The sequence below is a fragment of the Schistocerca piceifrons genome, chromosome 3, assembly GCF_021461385.2.
Source record: "Schistocerca piceifrons isolate TAMUIC-IGC-003096 chromosome 3, iqSchPice1.1, whole genome shotgun sequence".
In the NCBI taxonomy this organism is placed as follows: domain Eukaryota; kingdom Metazoa; phylum Arthropoda; class Insecta; order Orthoptera; family Acrididae; genus Schistocerca; species Schistocerca piceifrons.
The window spans coordinates 536257731-536279631 of record NC_060140.1 but is presented as its reverse complement, the minus strand read 5'-3'; the positions used below and the strand labels follow the sequence as shown (position 1 = coordinate 536279631).

Genomic DNA, 21901 nt, shown 5'->3' with positions numbered 1-21901 from the left:
TCAGCTCCATGTTTATGTTACCAGTGCCAGGTGATTTTTTTGTTTTAATCACAATTTGATATTCTTCCAATGTTATCAGATCTATATTGTCGTTGGTGCAGGTGGTTATTTCTGGTTCTTCTTCATTTAAAATTCACAGACGTTTGAAGTATATTAAAAATTCTGTGTTGGATATTACATTTCATTGTATAGTATATCGTTCTTTGAGTATTCAAGTACTTCATGACGTTATATGCTTTGTCTTGTCTTCCTTGAGTATCAGGTTTCGGTTTACTCATTTCTCGATCCCAGCTTTCCTGTTTAATTTTTCATATTTTTTTCTGTACTAAAGCAGATATGGTTTTATAATCCTCTCTACAATTTACGTTACTAGCTAATGACAACGATTTTAGACGCATCCGCTCTTTGTCTTTTATTAACGTGCTAACATGATAATATCAAATTGTTAATTCCTTTGTAGAGTATTCCTTTTTCCTCATCCCTAATGCTTTAGCAGCTACATGCATTATTATTTATTTAATAGTATTTCATTCTTTATTTATGTTATTACTTACTGGTTTCATTTGACATTTCTTATTTAGTTTGTTTTGGTATAATAATTTGATATTATATTCTTGGAGCAGGTGCAACTCTTACGTTCTTACATCCAACTAAGCCATTCTGTGTGGTTTCTTCCCTCTTTTTTAAAAAAGCTATGTCATTTTTTACTGAAAAGTGATCAGTTGATACATCCGAGCTTCTGTAAACTGTTGCGTCTTGTATTCTTACCAATGCTTTTTTATTTGCGCAAATTTAGTCTATTACTGAAGCTGCACCTCGAGTTGCTCATGTAAATTTATGGATGTCACAGTGTTTAAGAAGGAATTTATTTTCGTAATTCATTGTGGCAAATTGTATCAGCTTCTTTCCATTATTATTTAGTGTATTTTCACTCTCTCTACCAACTGTACATTTAATGTGTCTCTTACCCACTTGGGCGTTTAATTCTCCAATGAGAAGCTGATAACCATTTATATATATTTTTCCTATTGTGCTCTGTAACAACTCATGAAATTCAATATAATTTATAGTTCTTGCTTCTTCTGGCGTGCACACAGTCAAAATGTAGATGTATCCTCTCTCAACTTTAAGATGTAGCACTAGTATTCTTCCATTTATATATGTGTACCAATGCATCCTGTTCTTCAAAGCTTTCTGTGCCCAGATGGAAGCTTCAGCAGCAGTTCTTTGTTCTTGCTTTACTCTGCAATATATCATCACATAATTCTCAAATCCGATCGTTTCTTGTAACTTCTTTTTGTTTCGGTTCTGGCAGCAATATAGCTTTTGGCATTGCCTAGTTCTTATTCCAGCTCTGTTCCTTTACGTTTCACAACGTCAACAGTTCATTTGCTATTTTAAACATTTCTGATATATGTAACTTGTCCTTACTCTTTACCTTATTTGTTTCATGGGTCGGCATATAATGATCAGTCCGGCGTGAAAGTCTCTTTGGATATTTAGCAGTTCGAGTGTCTCTTGACCGCACCACAAGTGCATCACAGAATAAGGACAGTGGTTAGACTGCCACCTTTAAGTTTCCCTCCCAGATGATTTTATTTCAGACTTCATCTGTCCTACACAGATTGCCTTCTGTACGTCTTCGAGATCTTCTTCCTGTTGTGCTTCTGTTCTCTTACGTATTTGGGAGGAGGTAGTATGGATCAAAAACAGAAAAAACGTCTAATAAACATGGGCTTTAAAATACGTGCCCTAAGAGCGATGAGCACATGTAATCTAGAAGAGATGTGTCTCATAGTAGCGAAAGTGAACAAGTGCCCATAATTCTTCAGGTATGCATTTTAGAGCACATGTTTTCTTGACATTTTCTTCTTCTCACGATCTACACTAACGTCTCTGAAAGTTTGTCGGTGAAGCCCTGACTGAACCCAGACATGTAATTTTAAAAAAAAATTATCAAATTTAAGTCAATGTATTTCAAAGAGCACATCTTTGAAATAAAAATGAGCTGCTCGTTAACAGAGATTTGTGTACTTTGCAATACACTCGGATGCTTGGTTCCTCAACTCCCCTTGTGTCGGCTAGGCCGCTAGCAGCCTCTATTTGTTCTGGAGTAAGTGTAGGCGGTGAGGGTGTAGTTGAAAATATTCAAGTCCGCCACATCTCGCGGTTGTTGATGTGAAATCTTCTAACATGCTTCTGTCAGGTGGTGTCCCTTTCGCTGCAGTAGAAGCGCCGGTCGTGGGCTTGTCTGATTTGGAGGCAGAGGTGTAGCTACAATCGTCAGTTGTGAAGGGAATACTAAACGTAAAGAGCCTTCAACGATTTAAAAGGGATGACAAATAATTATCCATTTATCCTGTAATGTCACCACATATACTGCACTAAGCAGTTCTTCGTTACATACTACTATCGCACCCTGCAACTGTGGGGAGATTACACAGGGGACACATATTACACACATGTGTGCCCTCACAAAAACGGACAGCAGATATGCATATATAAACGCTAAGCCTGCAGTAATTTATGACAGTCACTTCCTGTCTGTTAACCACGGTGGCCACCGATAACGATTCTGCCTTTAATACAAGAAATTCAACAAAGTAATAAGCAGGAGGTGCAACCGAAACACGTCTCCTGCTAATGGTTTCCCCTCTAACTTGTCAGCTCTGACCCTGAAGCTGCGACACACGGTAAGGATCTGCTGTCTTGTTTTTTGGCCAGTTAGCGCCTCATACATTTTGTTTGACTATGTATATTGCTGCATAGCTCAGACAATAGCGTTCTCTTACAAAGCTGATCACAAATCACGTTACTTCACCCAGGTGCCATACTGGAAGTGCTCTGTCACCCAACACCATCGTCCCTCTCTCTCCTACAGCATGCTGGTAAGAATTTGCACAACATTATGAAATAATACATACTCATCGTCTGACATAAGTTTTACACTGTCTCCTCTTTAACATTTGGGCACCTAAATGAATAAGGAGAAGCCTTTCAATGGTGCATCACATATTTCAGTTGGTCTTTGAGCTCATGATATCTGGTCCATTTGGTTGAATTTTGACTCTATGAATAGTTTTCAGGAGCTGGGTGCAGTGCAAATGTGCATTTTCATATTTCTAATAATTTTTTGTGTTTTCAGTCATCACTCTTCTATTTGATGTGGCTGATACAAATATTTGTCCTTTGCGAATCTCTCGTTTGTTGTCATTCATCGATTTCCTATAAAAATTATGCATGTGGGTGCCCCACAAATAGATCCTTTCAGTCCAGAAAGTTTGTATTTCTGTTCTACTCGTTTTGAATAATGACCTTAAAGTTTTACTGGCGTTCTCTAAACTGACGATGACGTTAATTGATGTCGTTGGGTCTGCCACCAATTAAGAAAAAATGCATTGTAGTCATGTTTTTTGGCAGTTCATTATTCACAAAGCTATATTATTGTGTTTAAGGAAAATGATTTGAAGATAGTCAAAAAACATTTAATGATCGGTATTCATGTTAATAAAAGCTGTAGCAGAATCCTGAACAGCCGTTAAGCTTTGGCTGCATCGTAAAGATGATTTTACTGAATGTTATGACAGAGGTTTCTTCATACTGATTTAATCTACATGGAACAATAAATACTTCTTCTTTATTGGAGTACTAGTCATTTTTACATATTGGTAACATCATAGTAGGCAATCACATGATATTAATTAATGATAATAATTAATTTTTGAACACATTATAATCTAGTTAGGAGTAGACATTCCGTCTGACGTCTCAGGAAGCATTATGTCGTTGAATCTCCCCATATTTTTCTAAGAGTCTTCAGCGTAAGGTTGCAGCGGAATGTTCTGATGCCAGAAGTCCATCCGCTCTGCGTCTTTGTTGTGAGCGAGGGAGAAGTTGGACTGCATCAGAATATAGCTACGAGTCACACTGTCGTACGGCTCCCAGATCACAGGATCCGCCTCTGGGGTTGGATTTCTGCGAACACGAGGGTGACGTGAATCAGCTGAACCTTAGGGAGGTGTTAAGCACAGCAGAAAAATCAGCTGTTTAAACAAAATGGTTCAAGTGGCTCTAAGCACTGTGGGACTTAACATCTGAGGTCATCAGTCCCCTTAGACTTAGAACTACTTAAACCTAACCAACCTAAGGGAATCACACAAATCCATGCCCGAGGCACGATTCGAACCTGCGACCGTAGGAGCAGCGCGGTTCCGTTCTGAAGAGCCTAGAACCGTTAGTCGTTCTTCTCTGGTTTTAAAGTCTACGCTGTTTTAAGTTTCTGACATTGATCCAGAAAGTTGATTAGTGATTCTGCATCTACATTTAGATGGAGGCAGTAAATAGAACGAAAAAGTTAATGCACACTTGCAGTGTATGCTAACAACATATTTGTAAAAAAAAATACCGAAACAAGTAATACCTACACACACGCAGATGAGAATAACATGTGCGTTGTTCATAAGAGTAACGCTGTACTTTTTGTTAGAACAAATGCCGTAGGAAATAATGCGCAGCAACATGTTGACAGCGACGAACGAAATAGTGATGCATGTAACGAGACCGAGGCACAGCTGTAGTATCACCGTATTTATTGGCTTCTTAACTGTCGCATAATCACACCAATTCCGCTACGTTCGTTAAACGACAATCTTATGGTAACTGTTAACCGTTTCAATCGTCTGCTAAGTTCGTTTGTGATTCCGATACGCAGACCATTCACATACTTCGAAGCAGAGAAGCTCACTGACGGGTTAATTCGGAAATTGGTTGTAAAACGTTACTGTTTACACATTGCATGTAACACTGCTAGGAAAAGGGAAGGCGAAGAAATATAGGTACCTTAAAATTATAATAATGGTTTTTTTATTACTATCTACATCAAGTGCTTTGTAAAACATTGAAATATGATGCCTTATTTCAGATGATGACATAGCCATCACTCATGGTAAAATATATATCAGCATATAGCGTACTGAAAACCGTGCACCGCTGATATAGCTCCATCTCTCATATATCTCTGTACAGCAATCTGATTAATCACGGTTTAGAACTAGATTGTTTTACCTACCTGGTTTATTCAGTTTTTATTGGAAGTGTTAACACATACGGACATACTCGTACTCCCAGTTATCGCATCGCATTTTGAATGATTTATAATGTGCTCGATTTAGACAGTTATAAAAAAATTTCAAATAGTTTTAAGAAAGCGTTTAAGACAAGCTGTAGTTATTGCAATTTTTAGTGAACAGCCGGAATCATATTTAATGATCTGATGCAGAATGCTCAACCAGCAACAAACAGTGAAACCAAAATTCGAAAAATAATTGTTTTATCCTGATTACGAAGGGAAAGATCTTACAGTGTCTGTACATACCGATACTTAGCGAAGTTGGTCCAGTACCGAACCATATTCCTGCGCACTTGATCTTCTTCTGACTCTGGATCCAGGTTATATACAGTATCATCTCTCACAAAGAGCACAAATATATCACCAGCGTGATTCGTCCCTGAAAGAGGAGATTATGTTAAAACAGTCAATTGTGTATTGTTAATGCCCTAATAAACACGTGTAGAAAATTGTTGATATGTTTCTGGGTGGTTTATAGCTTTAGATATTTTAATAAAGAAGTGAAGTTATTTTGCCATACTTCCGTCTCTGATATAATCTTGCGTAATTGTAATTCGGTAAATACAAGTGTCTTTACTCGCTGCCATTAGTACGGCAATTCATACAGAATAGTTACTTTTGTCATTGTTGTGTCTTTCAAACCAGGGGTGGCCAAAATTTCAGCTCAGGTGTGATGCCCGGGCCCGGCTGCCAAAGCGTCCAGCCTCCCTAACATTTCTCCCATCACCACACCGCACTATCTGAGCGCGAGAAAGGGGGAAGAGGGGAAAACAGGAATCTTGCCTCACATAAATGGCAGTACAGTCGTACTACATACGACTTCGTTTTATATTTCACATTTCTCAAAAACGTAGATCACAAACAAAATAAGTTTTCAGAATTAATTACTTATTTCTGGCGCGCTGAAGACATAATATAATTTTTATCTGGTGCAGACCCAGACAATTTCACACAGTTTTACTGAAAAGTTGCCATGTGATCGTGAATTATTTAGTTCATAATCGAAGAGAGGTCTTTCACACAAATATGGCGATCGAAATATTGTAGCACTTTTGCAACCTCATTATGGAGTCCTGGAAAATCTACCCGAGAAAAGCACTGTAGACTTACTGGACAGTTTTAACGAAAATGATTTGTGATTAAAACTGGAATTGCCTTGCAGGTGAATCAGTTACGTCTGTACATGCACAGCGCCCCTCTCAACTGAAACGGCAAACGGTTTCAATAACAGCTTAAGAACAAATGTAAGACTAATAGAATGCTGGAAACCATTACAAAAATATCGCTTTCTTTTCTTGCGAGGTCACAATGAAGTCTTCAGACCTCGCGCGTTTTTTAACGGCAGTGAGCTTATGGAAGTGGACTGTCTTCCTCAGAATGTGTCCCGTCTACAATGTGATTTTCTTTTTAAATGCATCCTGATCAAATCAGAAAGAAGTTACCTTGCAGTGTCTAACTGTGGACAGTATGCAGCCGAATCCATTTATAGTGTGAAATCTACAGTCCACTCCTCATGTTCTAATTTTCATTCCTGGAGTCCTTTTTCCGTCATAAATTCATAAATAGCGTGATTTAAATCGAAGAATCGTTCCAGACACGCTCCTTGACTTGATCAACGGACTTTTCAGTAATGTGTCCGCATACTTAGCTGAGTGGTAACGAGTTAGCTTCCCGTGCACCGGGCCCGGGTTCAACTCCCGGCCGGGTTGAAGCGTCCCTCCACTCGTGGACTGGATGTTGTGCTATCATGTTTCATCACCAGCAATGAGCAAAATGGCCAATGGGACATCACCTGAAATAGGACTTGCAACCCGGCGGCCGAGGTTCTCCTGATGGGGTATCCCGGCCATCAATGCCACAGGATCATTCGGTTTTTATTTATTTATTTATTTTGCAGTGGTATGTGAAGTCTCTATACTCTTCGCTCACTTCCAATGAAAATTGTTGCAACTGAAAATGGAATAATAGGTGCGACTTCAGAAATTTTACTATTTTACTACCAGTTTCTTCAAGTGCTCCCTGCCTGCAAATTTAGCGCAAAATATTTGTTAATGTACAGAATAATAAATGCCGTTTGTCGATCGTTGTATTTTTTTTTCTTTCGTGACACCTAAAAGTTTTTTTCTTTCTGCTTGGTACTATATACCGCTTCGTTGCGAATAAACAGTACCTGTCGCTTATGCCAGTTGAGAATTGTCATCCCTCTCTTTTGTCATTCCCATCTATTTTAAACGACTGTCACGATAGAGCATTGCCTCTTTTTGCACAAACGGCAGCTGGACCTATGAACGTCCTTCATTCCAAGAACAAGTAGCGAATGGTAAATAGCGCTAACACCAGGATTCTGCCGAACTCAGAGAGTTGTGTCGAACGCAAAAAGCCGCACTTCAGTGCTAAATAAACTGTCGCGCTATTCTGGGTACTTCCGACTGGACCCGAGCAAAGTCAGGTGACAGGACGGGCCTTAGCCTGCACGCAGCCAGCGCACGCTGCACACGTGAAGTCTGGCTCGCCATAGCCGGCCCTGTTTTAAACAAGGACAGCATACATTTCTTCCCTTTCAGGGCCAATTAATAGTCTGAGAGTGTTTACGAAAAACATAAGGAAGGTGCACTTGGTTTGAAATTTACTAATCGTTGTTTTATTGCTCTGTGTGACCAATGTGTAATCCTGGACTCCTCGTAAGGGTTATTAATTCAGCGAAAAACGCCTGGAAGTTAATAGAGATCTGTGAAAATACGCGAGTCTTAGCGATAATATATCCACCAACAGATGCATTGGGAGCAATATAATACGTGACGCAGTGATATAACTAGACGGTATACCGGGTAACTGAGTTAATGATATATTGTGTACTTTCACCGTTCATACAGAATGTAGCTTTCAAGTGGCATCGATATGTACAGCTTGGCTGGCGCTAATGGTTCAGAATACTTGACACGTGGCGTCCAGGCCGTGGTGTAGTGTTTAGGGCAGTATTTCTTCGGTATAGAGGTTACCGTGCAGTTTTCATCAGGTTTGTATTGCGAAGCTGGCGATTCTTGAAGGTGTGACGTCTTCACGATGTAGGCATTCCTTCACCAAGTCAACCTCGTCAGGTATTCCTATCCATTGGACTGAAATTTAGTACCAGTTGTAGCACATACTGTTGCATTATTTTGTCCTGTAGATTTCAAACATCATGTTGAGTACAGTAATAATATACAGGAGTGTGTACAGTCCTAAATGGCTCCATACAAACCAAAACATTTATGGTGTCTTTTTGCTTTTATCTGCAGTACTTTCAAAGTTCATATGTCTCAGGACGTGCTTGTTTATCAGATGGTGAGATCCAACGTCAGTCTTAACACTGACGCAACCGTAAATAGAATTCTGTCTCATTGTTGCTAGGTTCTTTCGGAGCTGAAAAGATACCTCATTCACTGTCTTTGCATGGCTGAAATGTGTCAGGCTGGTCGCCGACATGTTGGAACAATGGTCGAAAGCAGTGGCTCACAGTTCAGTGTAGATACGAGTCCCAGAGGTTGCTGGTTAGTCTTCTTCAGGCACTAAGACAACAATCCTGTTCTTGGAATGTAGCACGCGCACTGCTGCTGAGTATTTCCTCCTTGCTGGATTCTTCTCCTCAGACGTCTACACTCAGCTCTCGGCCCAATTTGCGTTGTCCATGGAGGTGTACAATCTGCCGATAACGAGCATAATGTGGTTAAAACATGTACCCTCCGCTATCCTGCTTCTATTCGACTAAATAGTGTAATACCGTATAGCGCTAGCTGCTTCCCACTTTTCAGTTTCAGTGTCGATAACCGACAGGGTCTCCCTACGTATTAACTCAGCCGGCACAAAACTACTATCTACTAATTTCGAGTGCTGGATACTATGAGCATTGTTGACACGACAATGCCCCAGCCACCAGAAAAGACACGTAACCAAAAGAGAGGGAAAAAGCAAAGAAGAAGCAAAATCAAAATGCTAGAGGTTAAGGCTCACTGGCTGGCATGTGTTACGCTACAGAGCAAAAGTGTCGAAGACGGACAACCATTGACAGAGATTTGACTAATGTTGCTTTCATCAAAACTAGTCGACAAATAAACATTAAACTGAGCTAGTCCCATTACACCTAGATATGTATGTCCAGTTAACCATCGTCGTTTCGAGCCGATTCTTTCACGAGGGCGTCTGAAGGCTGGATATCAAACAGCATGTTGAATATTGGGAAGGTATTTCACCGCTTCTACGGAACAAATCTCCAAAATAATTTTTTCCTGCTAAAATGATCGGGCAACGCACCCAGAAGAATGTTCCGCAAGTTGACTCTGATCTTGGACCTCTGCTCTCGTGTATTAGGAAATACCTGTTTTATATACGTTGGCAGCAAGTTTTTTAAATCAATTTTCACCAGACTGCATCAGCAGTGTATGAAGCTCTCTTTTCAGTATTTAGACTAGTGTATGCATATGTGAGTCATAGTTGATTTGACACGTCGTGTATGTCATTACATACTTCACTAAGTGTTGTGTGTCATTGTAGGCGACCACAGTTTGATAACTTCTATTCAAGTGATGCGTACTACATAAAAATTCGTAATACATCTAAGAAAGAGATAAGAACCATTCTGTTCATTACATAGCTGCAGGAAGCATTTCCCAATATAACTGAGCTTTCTGACATATAGGAAGCAAACTAGACTGAATTTGTCTTCCAGCTTAACTGCATTATTTTGTGGAGATACCAAAGTGGTCTAGGAAAAAGCTGCTGAATGACACAGAAGATCTTCGTAAACTTACATGTTGTTATTATAAACGTTTATGGATTTCTTTGACCCCTCAAAAATTTACCATCTTACTGTACTGTAAAGTGTTTACTATTAATTTAGTCTTGTATTCTCATATTAATAATCATTTCAAACTAATATTTCTTATCTAAAGCCCTTACACATTCCCTTTGATGAGGACATTCACCATGGATATATAATAATAAATACTATATAGAGCCTACAAAGCTGCTGTGAAGTTGTCATGAGAGATGTTATATTATTGTGTATCGATAGCAATGACAAAAGGCAAAATTAAAGCCACGCACTTGAGGCTGCTGCCAGTTCGTCAGAATCACGACAGACGACGCAAACATGAATGACGTGGGTTACGGACTTCAGTTTTGGACAATCTTCTGAGTCTTATTTTGTTTGCTGTTCACGGTAGCACCTGCATGGCTTTCGATGCTGTTCACTTGAGTGGCTGCGTCTGAAGCCATCCCTATCAGTGCTTCAGACACTCAGTACTTAGTTTATTTGTGCCCTTTACAGCTGCGTGTTTTCAATAAATGTCTTGAGTAATTCACCCTCTGTGAGTACCATTTCACTTAGGCTCTCTAGAAGGAACATTAGTACATTAGTGTGGGCCTTGTTTGTACATATGTCATGACTTGTTTTGCTTTTATGATAGGTTATAAATTCTTGAGAGGCTCTTTTATAGATCTATGGAGCAAAACATATCTAATCCAATTTAAACTATCTACTTATTTACAAAAGTAATTACGAGAAAACAAGAACGGCAAGCGTGAAAAACAAAGTGTTAAGCAGAGACTGAGAACAAGAGTAAAATTTTGGTATTGGCTCGCGAGTGGCATAGCTTTCCCACATCTAAGCTAATATTCCCCGAGATCACTTTGGTTCAAATGGTTCAAATGGCTCTGAGCACTATGAGACTTACCATCTCATGTCATCAGTCCCCTAGAACTTAGAACTACTTAAACCCAACTAACCTAAGGACATCACACACATCCATGCCCGTGGCAGCATTCGAACCTGCGACCGTAGCGGTCGCGTGGTTCCAGCCTGAAGCGCCCGGAACCGCTCGGGAGATCGCTTTCTCCAGTTTTTCGTACTGTTAAGTACCTTATAAATATGACTGGTGCACTGAGAGTTCGTTAATATTCACGTCTTTCATCAGATTCCTTCCTTGGAATAGGAATTATTATATCCCTCTTGGAGTCTGAGGGTATTTCTCCTATCTCATATATCTTCCATACAAGGTAGGATAGTGTTTTCTCATGGCTGTCACTCGAAAGGACCTCAGTAATACTGATGGACTGTCATCTATTCCAGAGTCTTATGTCCTTCACAACTATGTCAAATTCTCCTGATTTAATTCGATTCCATTCCATTACCCTTGCCTTGCATTTGTTGATATTCATCTTTTCAATAAACTATTCATTCCGTTCAACTGCTATTCCAAGTTGCCAGCTCTAAGACATCTACATCTACATCTACATTTATACTCCGTAAGCCACCCCACGGTGTGTGGCGGAGGGCACTTTACGTGCCACTGTCATTACTTCCCTTTCCTGTTCCAGTCGTGTATGGTTCGCGGGAAGAACGACTGCCGGAAAGCCTCCGTGCGCGCTCGAATCTCTCTAACTTTACATTCGTGATCTCCTCGGGAGGTAAAAGTAGGGGGAAGCAATATATTCGATGCCTCATCCATAAAAGCACCCTCTCGAAACCTGGACAGCAAGCTACACCGCGATGCAAAGCGCCTCTCTTGCAGGGTCTGCCACTTGAGTTTGCTAAACTTCCCCGTAACGCTATCACGCTTACTAAATAACCCTGCGGCTTTTCTTTGGATTTTCTCTATCTCCTCTGTCAACCCGACCTGGTACAGATCCCACACTGATGAGCAATACTCAAGTATAGGTCGAACGAGTGTTTTGTAAGCCACCTCCTTTGTTGTTGGACTACATTTTCTAAGGACTCTCCCAATGAATCTCAACCTGGTACCGGCCTTACCAACAATTAATTTCATATGATCATTTCACTTCAAATCGTTTCGTACGCATACTCCCAGATATTTTACAGAAGTAACTGCTACCAGTGTTTGTTCCGCTATCATATAATAAAGGATCCTCCTTTCTATGCATTCGCAAAACATCACATTTGTCTATGTTAAGGGTCAGTTGCCACTCCCTGCACCAAGTGCCTATCCGCTGCAGATATTCCTGCATTTGGCTGCAATTTTCTAATGCTGCAACTTCTTTATATACTACAGCATCATCCGCGAAAAGCCGCATGGAACTTCCGACACTATCCACTAGATCATTTATACATATTGTGAAAAGCAATGGTCTCATAACACTCCCCTGTGGCACGCCAGAGGTTACTTTAACGTCTGTATACGTCTCTCCTTTGAGAACAACATGCTGTGTTCTGTTTGCTAAAAACTCTTCAGCCCAGCCACACAGCTGGTCTGATATTCCGTAGGCTCTTACTTTGTTTATCAGGCGACAATGCGGAACTGTATCGAACGCCTTCCGGAAATCAAGGAAAATGGCATGTACCTGGGAGCCTGTATCTAATTATTTCTGGGCCTCATGAACAAATAAAGCGAGTTGGGTCTCACACGATCGCTGTTTCCGGAATCCATGTTGATTCCTACAGAGTAGATTCTGGGTTTTCAGAAATGACATGATACTCGAGCAAAAAACATGATCCAAAATCCTACAACAGATCGATGTCAGAGATATAGGCGTATAGCTTCGCGTATCTGCTCGACGGCCCTTCTTGAAAACTGGGACTACCTGTGCTCTTTTCCAATCATTTGGAACCTTCCGTTCCTCTAGAGACTTGCGGTACACGACTGTTAGCAGGGGGACAAGTTCTTTCGCGTACTCTGTGTGGAATCGAATTGGTATCCCGTCAGGTCTAGTGGAATTTGTTGAATGATTTCAGTTGCTTTTCCATTCCTTGGACACTTATTTCGATGTTAGCCATCTTTTCGCTCGAGCGAGTGTTTAGACAAGAAACTGCAGTCCTCTGTGAAGCAGCATTCGAAAAAGGTGTTTAGTATTTCACCTTTACGCGTGTCATCCTCTGTTTCAATGCCATCGTCATCCAAGAGTGTCTGGATATGCTGTCTCGATCCACTTACTGATTTAACGTAAGACCAGAAGTTCCTAGGATTTTCTGTCAAGTCGGTACATAGAATTTTACTTTCGAATTTACTGAACGCTTCACGCATAGCCCTCCTTACGCTAACTTTGACATCGTTTAGTTTCTGTTTGTCTGAGAGGTTTTGGCTGCTTTCGCAGTAGTTTCCTAACTTTGTTGTTGAACCACGGTGGGTTTTTCCCGTCCTTCGCAGTTTTACTCGGCACGTACCTGTCTAAAACGCGTTTTACGATTGCCTTGAACTTTTTCCGTAAACACTCAACATTGTCAGTGTCGGACAAAAACACAATGTCGTCAGAGAGCTTCACCAACTTTCTCTCTTTTCCTAGAATTCCTTTCAAATTTCAGCTTGGTTTCCTTAACTGCTTCATTAACGTTCAGGTAAATTAACTTCAGGTATAGGCAACAACTCTGACTTATTACCTTGTCAACTACAGCTTCCGTTTCACTCCGTTAGATTCTTATAACTGCAGTCTTGTTCGTGTACAAGTTGTAAATAACCTTTTGTTCCCTGTGAGTATGCTCGGTACCCTCAGACGAAATCCAAAGCTCCCTGCAAATCTGCAAATGATATGTACGTTGGTTTTCCCATCTTCAGTCTTCCAAGATACGTCGTGGGGCGGTAATGACTTCCAAATTTCTACATTTTTGCGGAATCCTGACTGACAGTCCCCGAGACTGACTTCTATCTGTTTTTTTATTGTTCTGTACAGAAATCGTGTTAGTACATTGCAGCCATCATTTATCAAACTTGTAGCTTGGTAATATGTATACCGTTCAGCCCCTGACTGCTTTGAAATTCAGATTATTAGATTCTTCTTTAAGCCAGTGGAGATTTCACTTGTCTCATTTATCGTACACGTCTAAAGTACCTCAATAATCCTGACGGAATTTTGTTTACTCCAGGGACTTGTTTCGACAGGTCGCTGAGTAGGGTTTCAAATTCTTCTCGCATTATAGTATCTCCCATCTTATCTTCATTAACACTCCCATAGACATCATCCAATGTTCTCCTGTCTAGTTTAGTGGTCTATCCTTACCGTTACATAAAATCTTTCTGTGTCTCCGACGTCTTGCAATTGTACAATCTTCTTTCATTATTCTTAAACCAGATGTCAGAAATGATTAAATGACGCAGTTTTTATTTGTTTCTCGTAGCCCATGTTCTCCTACCAATTAAATCACGTCTCAAATTTCTAAATACTTTCTCTTATTTCATATTCAGAGTGTTCGAAAAATGTATTCACCAATTAACTGTTCATAACTTCCTACATCAACTGATGGAAACGTCTCGCTTATGATAGTGCAGTAGGTATTGTTTCGGCAGTCGTCGTATTGGCGTTTTCTTGTTTTCTTACTTGGTAGTTGCCTGTTTTGTTTTGTTACGTGATGTCGCCACGTAACACTGTTTCCTTTTATTTTCAGTAACCATGAATGGTACAAGCCTGACATTCAATGAAAGGAAGACAGTTTTGTAGTGACACATTATATATCAAAAAATTGATGATGATCGACGCCTGTGGCTAAATAAGTTTCAAACAACCTAACAACCTCCCGCATTCGTGACGCAGTCGGAAGCTGTGCTAATGATCTACAGAACCAACGATATAGACGACCTTCCACGGCAGCATTAAGTGCAGCGAACTGCTGTGCTGTGTTAACAACAATTCTCTCTCTCTCACCACAAAAGTCAGTGAGACAGACATGAAACCATGGTGAGCCAATCAAGTGATCAACTCATTCTGAAATCTGAGGAGTTTAAGTGCTGCATGTCAAGTCTGCCACGCGCAATTAAGGAGGCCGACCCAGGTCGTAGAAAGGAGCATTGCGAGTGGTTTAATGGTAAGGTGTGCATCAAGGAAATATTTGCAGAGATGTTTGTGTATTCTGATAAGGCTCAATTTAACCTCTGTGGCACAATAAACCTGCACAATTCTGCGTACTTGGTAGCCTCAAATCTGCACGTGAACGTGGAGAAAATTATGACTCAACCTGGAGGAAATGGGTTGTGTGAGTTATATTACCGGCGTTTTATTGGGCTGTTCTTCTTTTATGGCACTCCTATACTAATTTCGATAATTTGTACTTAAAGCTGAACTTTCACCGAAAATGAGATGTTTCCGTCAATCAGTGTCGAAGTTATAGGCTATTAAACAGTTTACACATTTTTGAGCCCCTCTGTATTCTTTCAGTGTCTTCGCCGTCTACGGAGAGAGTTGGCGTGTAGACTTTTAGTTCTGCGACAGGTGTTGGTTTAGTGACTATCATGGTTACGATAATGCTTTCAGCATGGTTTTCTTAGTGTTTAGCCGCGTTCCTTTTTTGTTTGGGATTTACTCCCGTATTACCCATATTTGATATAGTATTTATAACTACGTACTGACCGGACAGAAGTCATAATATTCCTGTCACCTTCACTAGTACTCAATATATCTTTACCCTATTCATTTCCCTTTTCCTATTCTCTAGTTTATCCGTCCGAACAAGGGATTACGCATTCCACTGTGAACCACAGATTGCAAGTTTGTTTTTCCTGATGACTAAATACTATTCCCAGACCGGTGATCCGTCTAGGGAGACTATTTTACCCACGGAGTATTTTACTCATGAGGATGACATCATGATTAAGGTGTACAATAGTGTTGCATGCTCTCGGGAAGAAATAACGATTGTAGTTTTCCCTCGCTTTCAGTCGTTCTCACGAAAGGGCCATGTTGGCTAATTGCCCTATCAGTCAATCATACAGTTTGTTGCCTCTGCCACTACCGATAAATCTGCGTACCTCTTCGGTCCTATCTGTCTTTAGACATACCAACTGAAGACATGAAGTCTGTGAGCGAATCCACGACCATGGTACGGCATCTTATTTGTAAAGGTCCGTCTTGGTCACATAAACTGTATAATTCACAAGTACCGGTTTCGGCCATTGTCATCTTCAGAGCCATCACAAACAGAAAAGTCGTCTATAACAACCTAAAATGAATTAACTGAGGCAATTTCTACGAAATCCCAGTGATAAATAAGAACAAGGAAAAAATTCTAGAATCATTAGCAGCCATACATACCATCAAAATATTCTGATGCAAGTATCAGATCAATCTATATATCTAGATGCATAATTAGTACTAGTAATGGCCTCGTTGCGTTCTGTATTAATATAGAAAACTGAGACCAGTAGAAGGCGCTAATCCTAGGGTATATGAATAACTAGAATTTTAAATTTCATAGTTAAACGACTATATGCCTAGTCATTAACTAAAATCATTTCTTATGACGAAAGAAAAGCATCTGACAATAAAACATGAACTGACATGCTATATATGGAAATAAAACGCATACTCAAAATCCACATAAAACGTGTAGTGAATAATAATAGGAAGATCCTAGCCCGGAAAGTAAATAATACATCATTATATAAGAGTCACAGCCAAAAATTTTTAAGTACCCATCACGTCTATAAATCCAAGCCTTTCAACATAACAAAAGAGTTAAACACTACCATAAGTCTGAGATAATTAACAGGAAAATGTCTGTTGATTAAAATCTCGATAACCGATGACACGTTCGGAATGGAATCACAGAGACGCGGCCTTGTGGCTTCTCTGTAAGAAGTTTTCGCTTTCCTGTGGTGGAGTTAGCGGAAGAACTCCTTCCTTTGATAGACGGTGAACACGACCGCACACCGAGCTGCTAGTATTTTTTTAATTTTTCTTATGTATCACTAGACTTGTTGCAGAAATTACTTCAGCCAATTATACTTAGACTGTTACACGACTGTTTTTCTATTACTGACAGATATGAATATAGCAATGGCCTAAACCGGTACGGCACTCATGAGTTTTACATTTTATGCAATCAAGATGGGATTTTACAAATAAAACATCGGCAAATATTTGTCTGTTGTGGTTGTTATCTGTATCGATGAGGCACGCAAGCCAGCCCACCTTCGCCATGTTTATTGTTGCTGGGGGGGGGATTGTAGGGGTATATGGTGACAGTCACGGAGCGGCACAGTGTTTTTTCCAAACATTACACTTATGAGACCATGAGAATGAGTTGGTGTTAACAATGTAACCTGAAAGGCATACGTTTCAAACAAAGTGCTACTCGTAGAGTTGTAAATTGCATGCGTGATACAAAGACTACACTGCCCATGGTTTCGTCCGCTAATGCAGTCTTGTCTTCGGTTATGCAGTATACCTACAAGCAATATTTCGAAGACCGAGCCTTGTCAGCCAATCAGGTTGCCAAGCGTTTGGATTGGAGTTCGCATGGCCCTTGTGGTCTGGGGCAAATCACTTACTTTTTCTTCCTTCCATACGACATTCGCAACTGGAGGCGCTGTTTACACAGCACTGGCGTAGTAAAAGTTCAGATATACAGGGCGAGACAAAGTCTTGTCCTGATTATAACAATTTACTATAGAATAACCGTTTGACATAATAATTTGCACTTGATGCCGTTTTATAGGTTAGTGTTACTGGTTTTTTTAAAGACCACTAACGTTAGTAAACCACAACATGTGCTCTCTTGGTAGCTCGGAGAATGTCGAAGCGGTATTCCAGTTCCCGCCAGGTGTTCCGTAACATGTGCTCTGTCACAGTACCCACAGCAGCTTATATCCTAGCCTTCAGTTCATCGACACCCCAGTGTGTAGATCCGACGATCTCCCCGCCATAGTCGAATTCGTAATAGAACACTGGTGTGACGAAGACTCTGTCCTTGATATAGCCCCAGAAAAAAGTCCAGGGGCGTAATGTTTGGAGACCGGGGCTGCCAAGGTGTTAGACCGTTCCTTCCAATCCACCGTTCCGGAAACGTTTCATCAAGGAAATCATGCACTACCAAAGCCCAGTGGGAGGGATGGCGGGGGGGGGGGGGGGGGGGCGGATGCTCCATCTTGCTGGAAAAGTATCCATGGTTGATATTCTTCTAACTGTGGGGCAATGAACTGTGGCAAAACGTCTAAGTAAAAGCGGTATTGGATTTTTCCGTGAAGAAAAACGTTCCAAAAACCTAGTTATGCATGAGGTTGTAACAAACATTCACTTTTCCGCTGTCTCGCTGTAAATGTACAGTAGCAAATAGAGACTCTGAACCCCGTACACGGACATTATGCCTATTTATCATTCCACTGCATCAAAGGTGGATTCATCGGTAAAGCATATGCGATTTAAGTAATCATTAGCGCCATCAATCCTGTTGAGAATCTCAGTTGCAAATTCAGCACGCTTTAGCAAATCATTCGGTTGCAAGGCCTGCACTTCGTAAGCATACAACCTAAACCTTTCATAAAGAATCTTCACTACACTTGCTTGCGGTATTTGAAGTTCACGCGATGCTTGACGAATTAATTGAGACGGACTCCGTTGACACGACTGCCGAACACGATCAACAGTTGCATCAGTCACACGAGGCCTGCCACTTCGAGGACGATCTTTAACGCTTCCTGTTTTGTTAACTTTTCATACCCTCGCTTTATTGATTCCACGTCAGGAGGTCTGCGTCCATAAGAAGCCTGAAATTTACGCTAAACACTGATCGGCGATTTCGTTTCGTGAAACCAAAGCACACATTGCGCTTTCTCCTGCTTCAACGCCATTTCGCCAGCAACTAACGTGACATAACAGACCAAGTCGGTGTTGTGGAGCACTAGCGCCATCTATTGGTCACAAAAGCTAGTAACACTAACGTATGTAACTGCATCAAATGTAATTTGTTATGTCAGACGGTTATTCTGTTATAATCCGGGCAAGTCCGCCACGATTGCTGAGTGGTCACCGTGACGGATTGCCGTCCCACGGGCCGGGTTCGATTCACGGCTGGGTCGAGGATTTTTTCCGCTTAGGGGCTGGGTGTTGTGCTGGCTTCATTATCATCTCATACCCATCCGGGACGTGGGTCCTTCAATGTGGTGTCGGATGTAATAAGACCTGTACCAAGGCGGCCGGACCTGCCCCGCAAGGGGCCTCCCGGCCAATGACGTCAAACGCTCATTTCCATTCATTTCCAACTAGGGTGTGGCCGAGCGGTTCTAGGCGCTTCAGTCTGGAACCGCGCGACCGCTACGGTCGCAGGTTCGAATCCTGCCTCGGGCATGGATGTGTGTGATGTCCTTAGGTTAGTTAGGTTTAAGTAGTTCTAAGTTCAAGGGGGCTGATGACCTCAGATGTTAAGTCCCATAGTGCTCAGAGCCATTTGAACCAATCAGGGCCAGACTTTGTACTCACCCTGCATTGTCTTCGAATGATTTGAGATGGCCAATACACAGCTGCAGTTTGCAGGAACTTTTGTGCGAATGTTGCATGCTTGTGCTGCACTGGAGTGGTTACATTTTATGTGGTTTTCCAGTGCACTTGTGTATCCACGTGCGAATGCTTGAATCGAGAATTTGTCCGACTTTTTAAGGATCAATAACGATATTACAGTAATCAGTTCTCATCAACTTGCAACTTACATAAACTGGGCAGAAAATCTTCTGTAAATTTAATACACATTTGATCTTTTGAGAACAATTAATTATGTCCAATGTTCGGGCAGTTGTCTGTGCACTATACATTTGCACACCACCATTCGTCTCCCCCTGCATTGCTGTGGCCACCGCTTCCACGACGCCGAATCAATTCGCTTCGTCCCTCTACCAGGTTGAACGCCGAAAGAACCCATCTTCTCGAATGTCCGAATCATTACCTCCAGACGAACGGCAGTCATCGGCCCAATACTTTTATTCAAACCCTTCAGTGTTCGGAACTTCTGCTGAGCGACGTGTGCACGGTCATCATTCTTGTAATACAGCTTTACAAGCAAAACGCGATCCTGCATTGAGACAGTCATAGAGAACTTCGCAGACGCAAAAGGATGAAAAGCCGTGTACTCGGCGTGTTTATACGAACTTCACTGGGTTGTGCACATGGCAGGTGTTTTTATTTAGGTATTCTGACACATTCGGCGCCATCTATTGATCAATTTTCACACTACTTTTTTCTGCTGCCATACGTTCTCCTCTTTCTCCGATAATATTCCGTTGCAATCTGACTTCATTCTGACCAGTGTTGTATTCTGACACATTCGGCGCCATCTATTGATCAATTTTCACACTACTTTTTCTGCTGCCATACGTTCTCCTCTTTCTCCGATAATATTCCGTTGCAATCTGACTTCATTCTGACCAGTAGTGTTATTTCTACAGCGTTTTGAAAGTTTAACGTTAATTATAATCACCCTGTACATCTACATAGATTCTGCGCAAGCCACCGTACGGTGCGTGGCGGAGGGTACCGTGTACCACTACTAGTCATGCCCTCCCCTCTTCCACTCACAAATACAGCAAGGGAAAAACGACTGTGCTGGAGCTGGGTGCTGAGGTAGTACTGGAGTAGCACTTTGCAACAGAGCAGTCTGCCGCAGCGGGTTACTTCCCGCCGTGGCACAATGCTCCATTTCAGCTGACATCTACGTGGAGGGGAGGAGACTATTGTCACTGCACGCCCAGGATCGCCGAGTAGACATGTCGACCCGCTGAGCCATTAGCAGCACTTGTTTTTGGACTTCCGAATTCCACCATCGCTGCGACAATCTCCAAAACAGTCCTCTGTCCATGTTTGGCGAAGCCGCTAAAGTCTCACTGAAAAGTGTCATCAGATGTGCAAAAACCGCTGGTCTTCGAGCCGCCAGCTAGACTCTGGATCTGGAACTGATACCAGTGACAGGATGCCTCACCTTGAGTGTCATCGCCTGGGAGTCTGGCCGGTTTCAAAGGTGGATCATCTGTATGGCCCTGGCTACCGCGCACTACGCCTGCAGTGTACGCCACTTAGCTGTCTCACCACACTGCTGCAAAACAAACAGTTTTTCAGCACCAACAAGGCCACGTCCACTATCAGTCGTTTTACGATGAGGCGGCATGCCCCCGGGTGCTGGATGCCAATATCTATCAACTGTATGGAAGCTGCGCTTACTAAATAATGTTCTTACTAAGTGAGCGTTTCTCACTGTGCCCTCACTGCGATAGTGAAAAACCACTACCCACAGATCCTGCAGAAACCATTGTGGCACAGTAGTAGCCATCCTGGCTGGTACTGTTGTCGGTGTTGACTGCCACCGCGGCAGACAAATGGCTCTGAGCACTATGCGACATAACTTCTGAGGTCATCAGTCGCCTAGAACTTAGAACAATTAAACCCAACTAACCTAAGGATAGCACACACATCCGAGGCAGGATTCGAACCTGCGACCGTAGCGGTCGCTCGGTTCCAGACTGTAGCGCCTAGAACCGCACGGCCACTCCGGCCAGCGGCGCCTTTACACTATGTAAGAAAACTAGGATTAGGTTTTCGACGGCATTCAAAAATTTGTGTGACTGCTCTAACTTTTAGCAAACATTATTTCAGTTACACTGGTTTATTTTGGCAACATGAAATATTTAACAGCAAAGAGACATGTTTATGTTAGGTTCCTTAATTTCTTTGTACTCACCCCAGTGTGTAGATCCGACGATCTCCCCGCGATAGTCGAATTCGTAATAGAACACTGGTGTGTCAGTTAGCTCGGTCACTTTTCTCACCAGCGCGTCCGTTGGCTCGAAAAACAGCATGTCATTTCTGAACTATAAGAAAAAAAATATTATTTATCTTTTGATTGTGATTGATGCTGCTGTAGTCGCATAATGTATGCATCGAGGTGTGACATATCATACTAGTTTCAAAGGTGGCTATACCAACATTTATATGAACCAACGGAGTAAGAAAAAGCTTCTTTTATCAAGTATGGTCCTTTTACTTTGAAACTGTGCAGTTTTATTCTTTTGGCTCAATTTATCAATTTGATTT

At 41.5% G+C, this 21901-nt stretch overlaps 1 protein-coding gene across 1 annotated transcript in view; it reads right to left on the bottom strand.

The window, feature by feature from the left end:
• Nucleotides 1-3611: 3611 nt before the first annotated feature.
• The window catches only part of LOC124789702 (juvenile hormone esterase-like), a 129887-nt gene continuing 111597 nt past the window's right edge, over nt 3612-21901 (bottom strand). The window contains exons 8-10 of the mRNA XM_047257154.1: nt 21549-21678; nt 5375-5507; nt 3612-3975 (exon numbers count right to left, since the gene is read on the bottom strand). Coding sequence (XP_047113110.1) covers nt 3807-3975; nt 5375-5507; nt 21549-21678 — 432 coding nt within the window. The 3' untranslated portion in view covers nt 3612-3806. The remainder of the gene's footprint in view (nt 3976-5374; nt 5508-21548; nt 21679-21901) is intronic.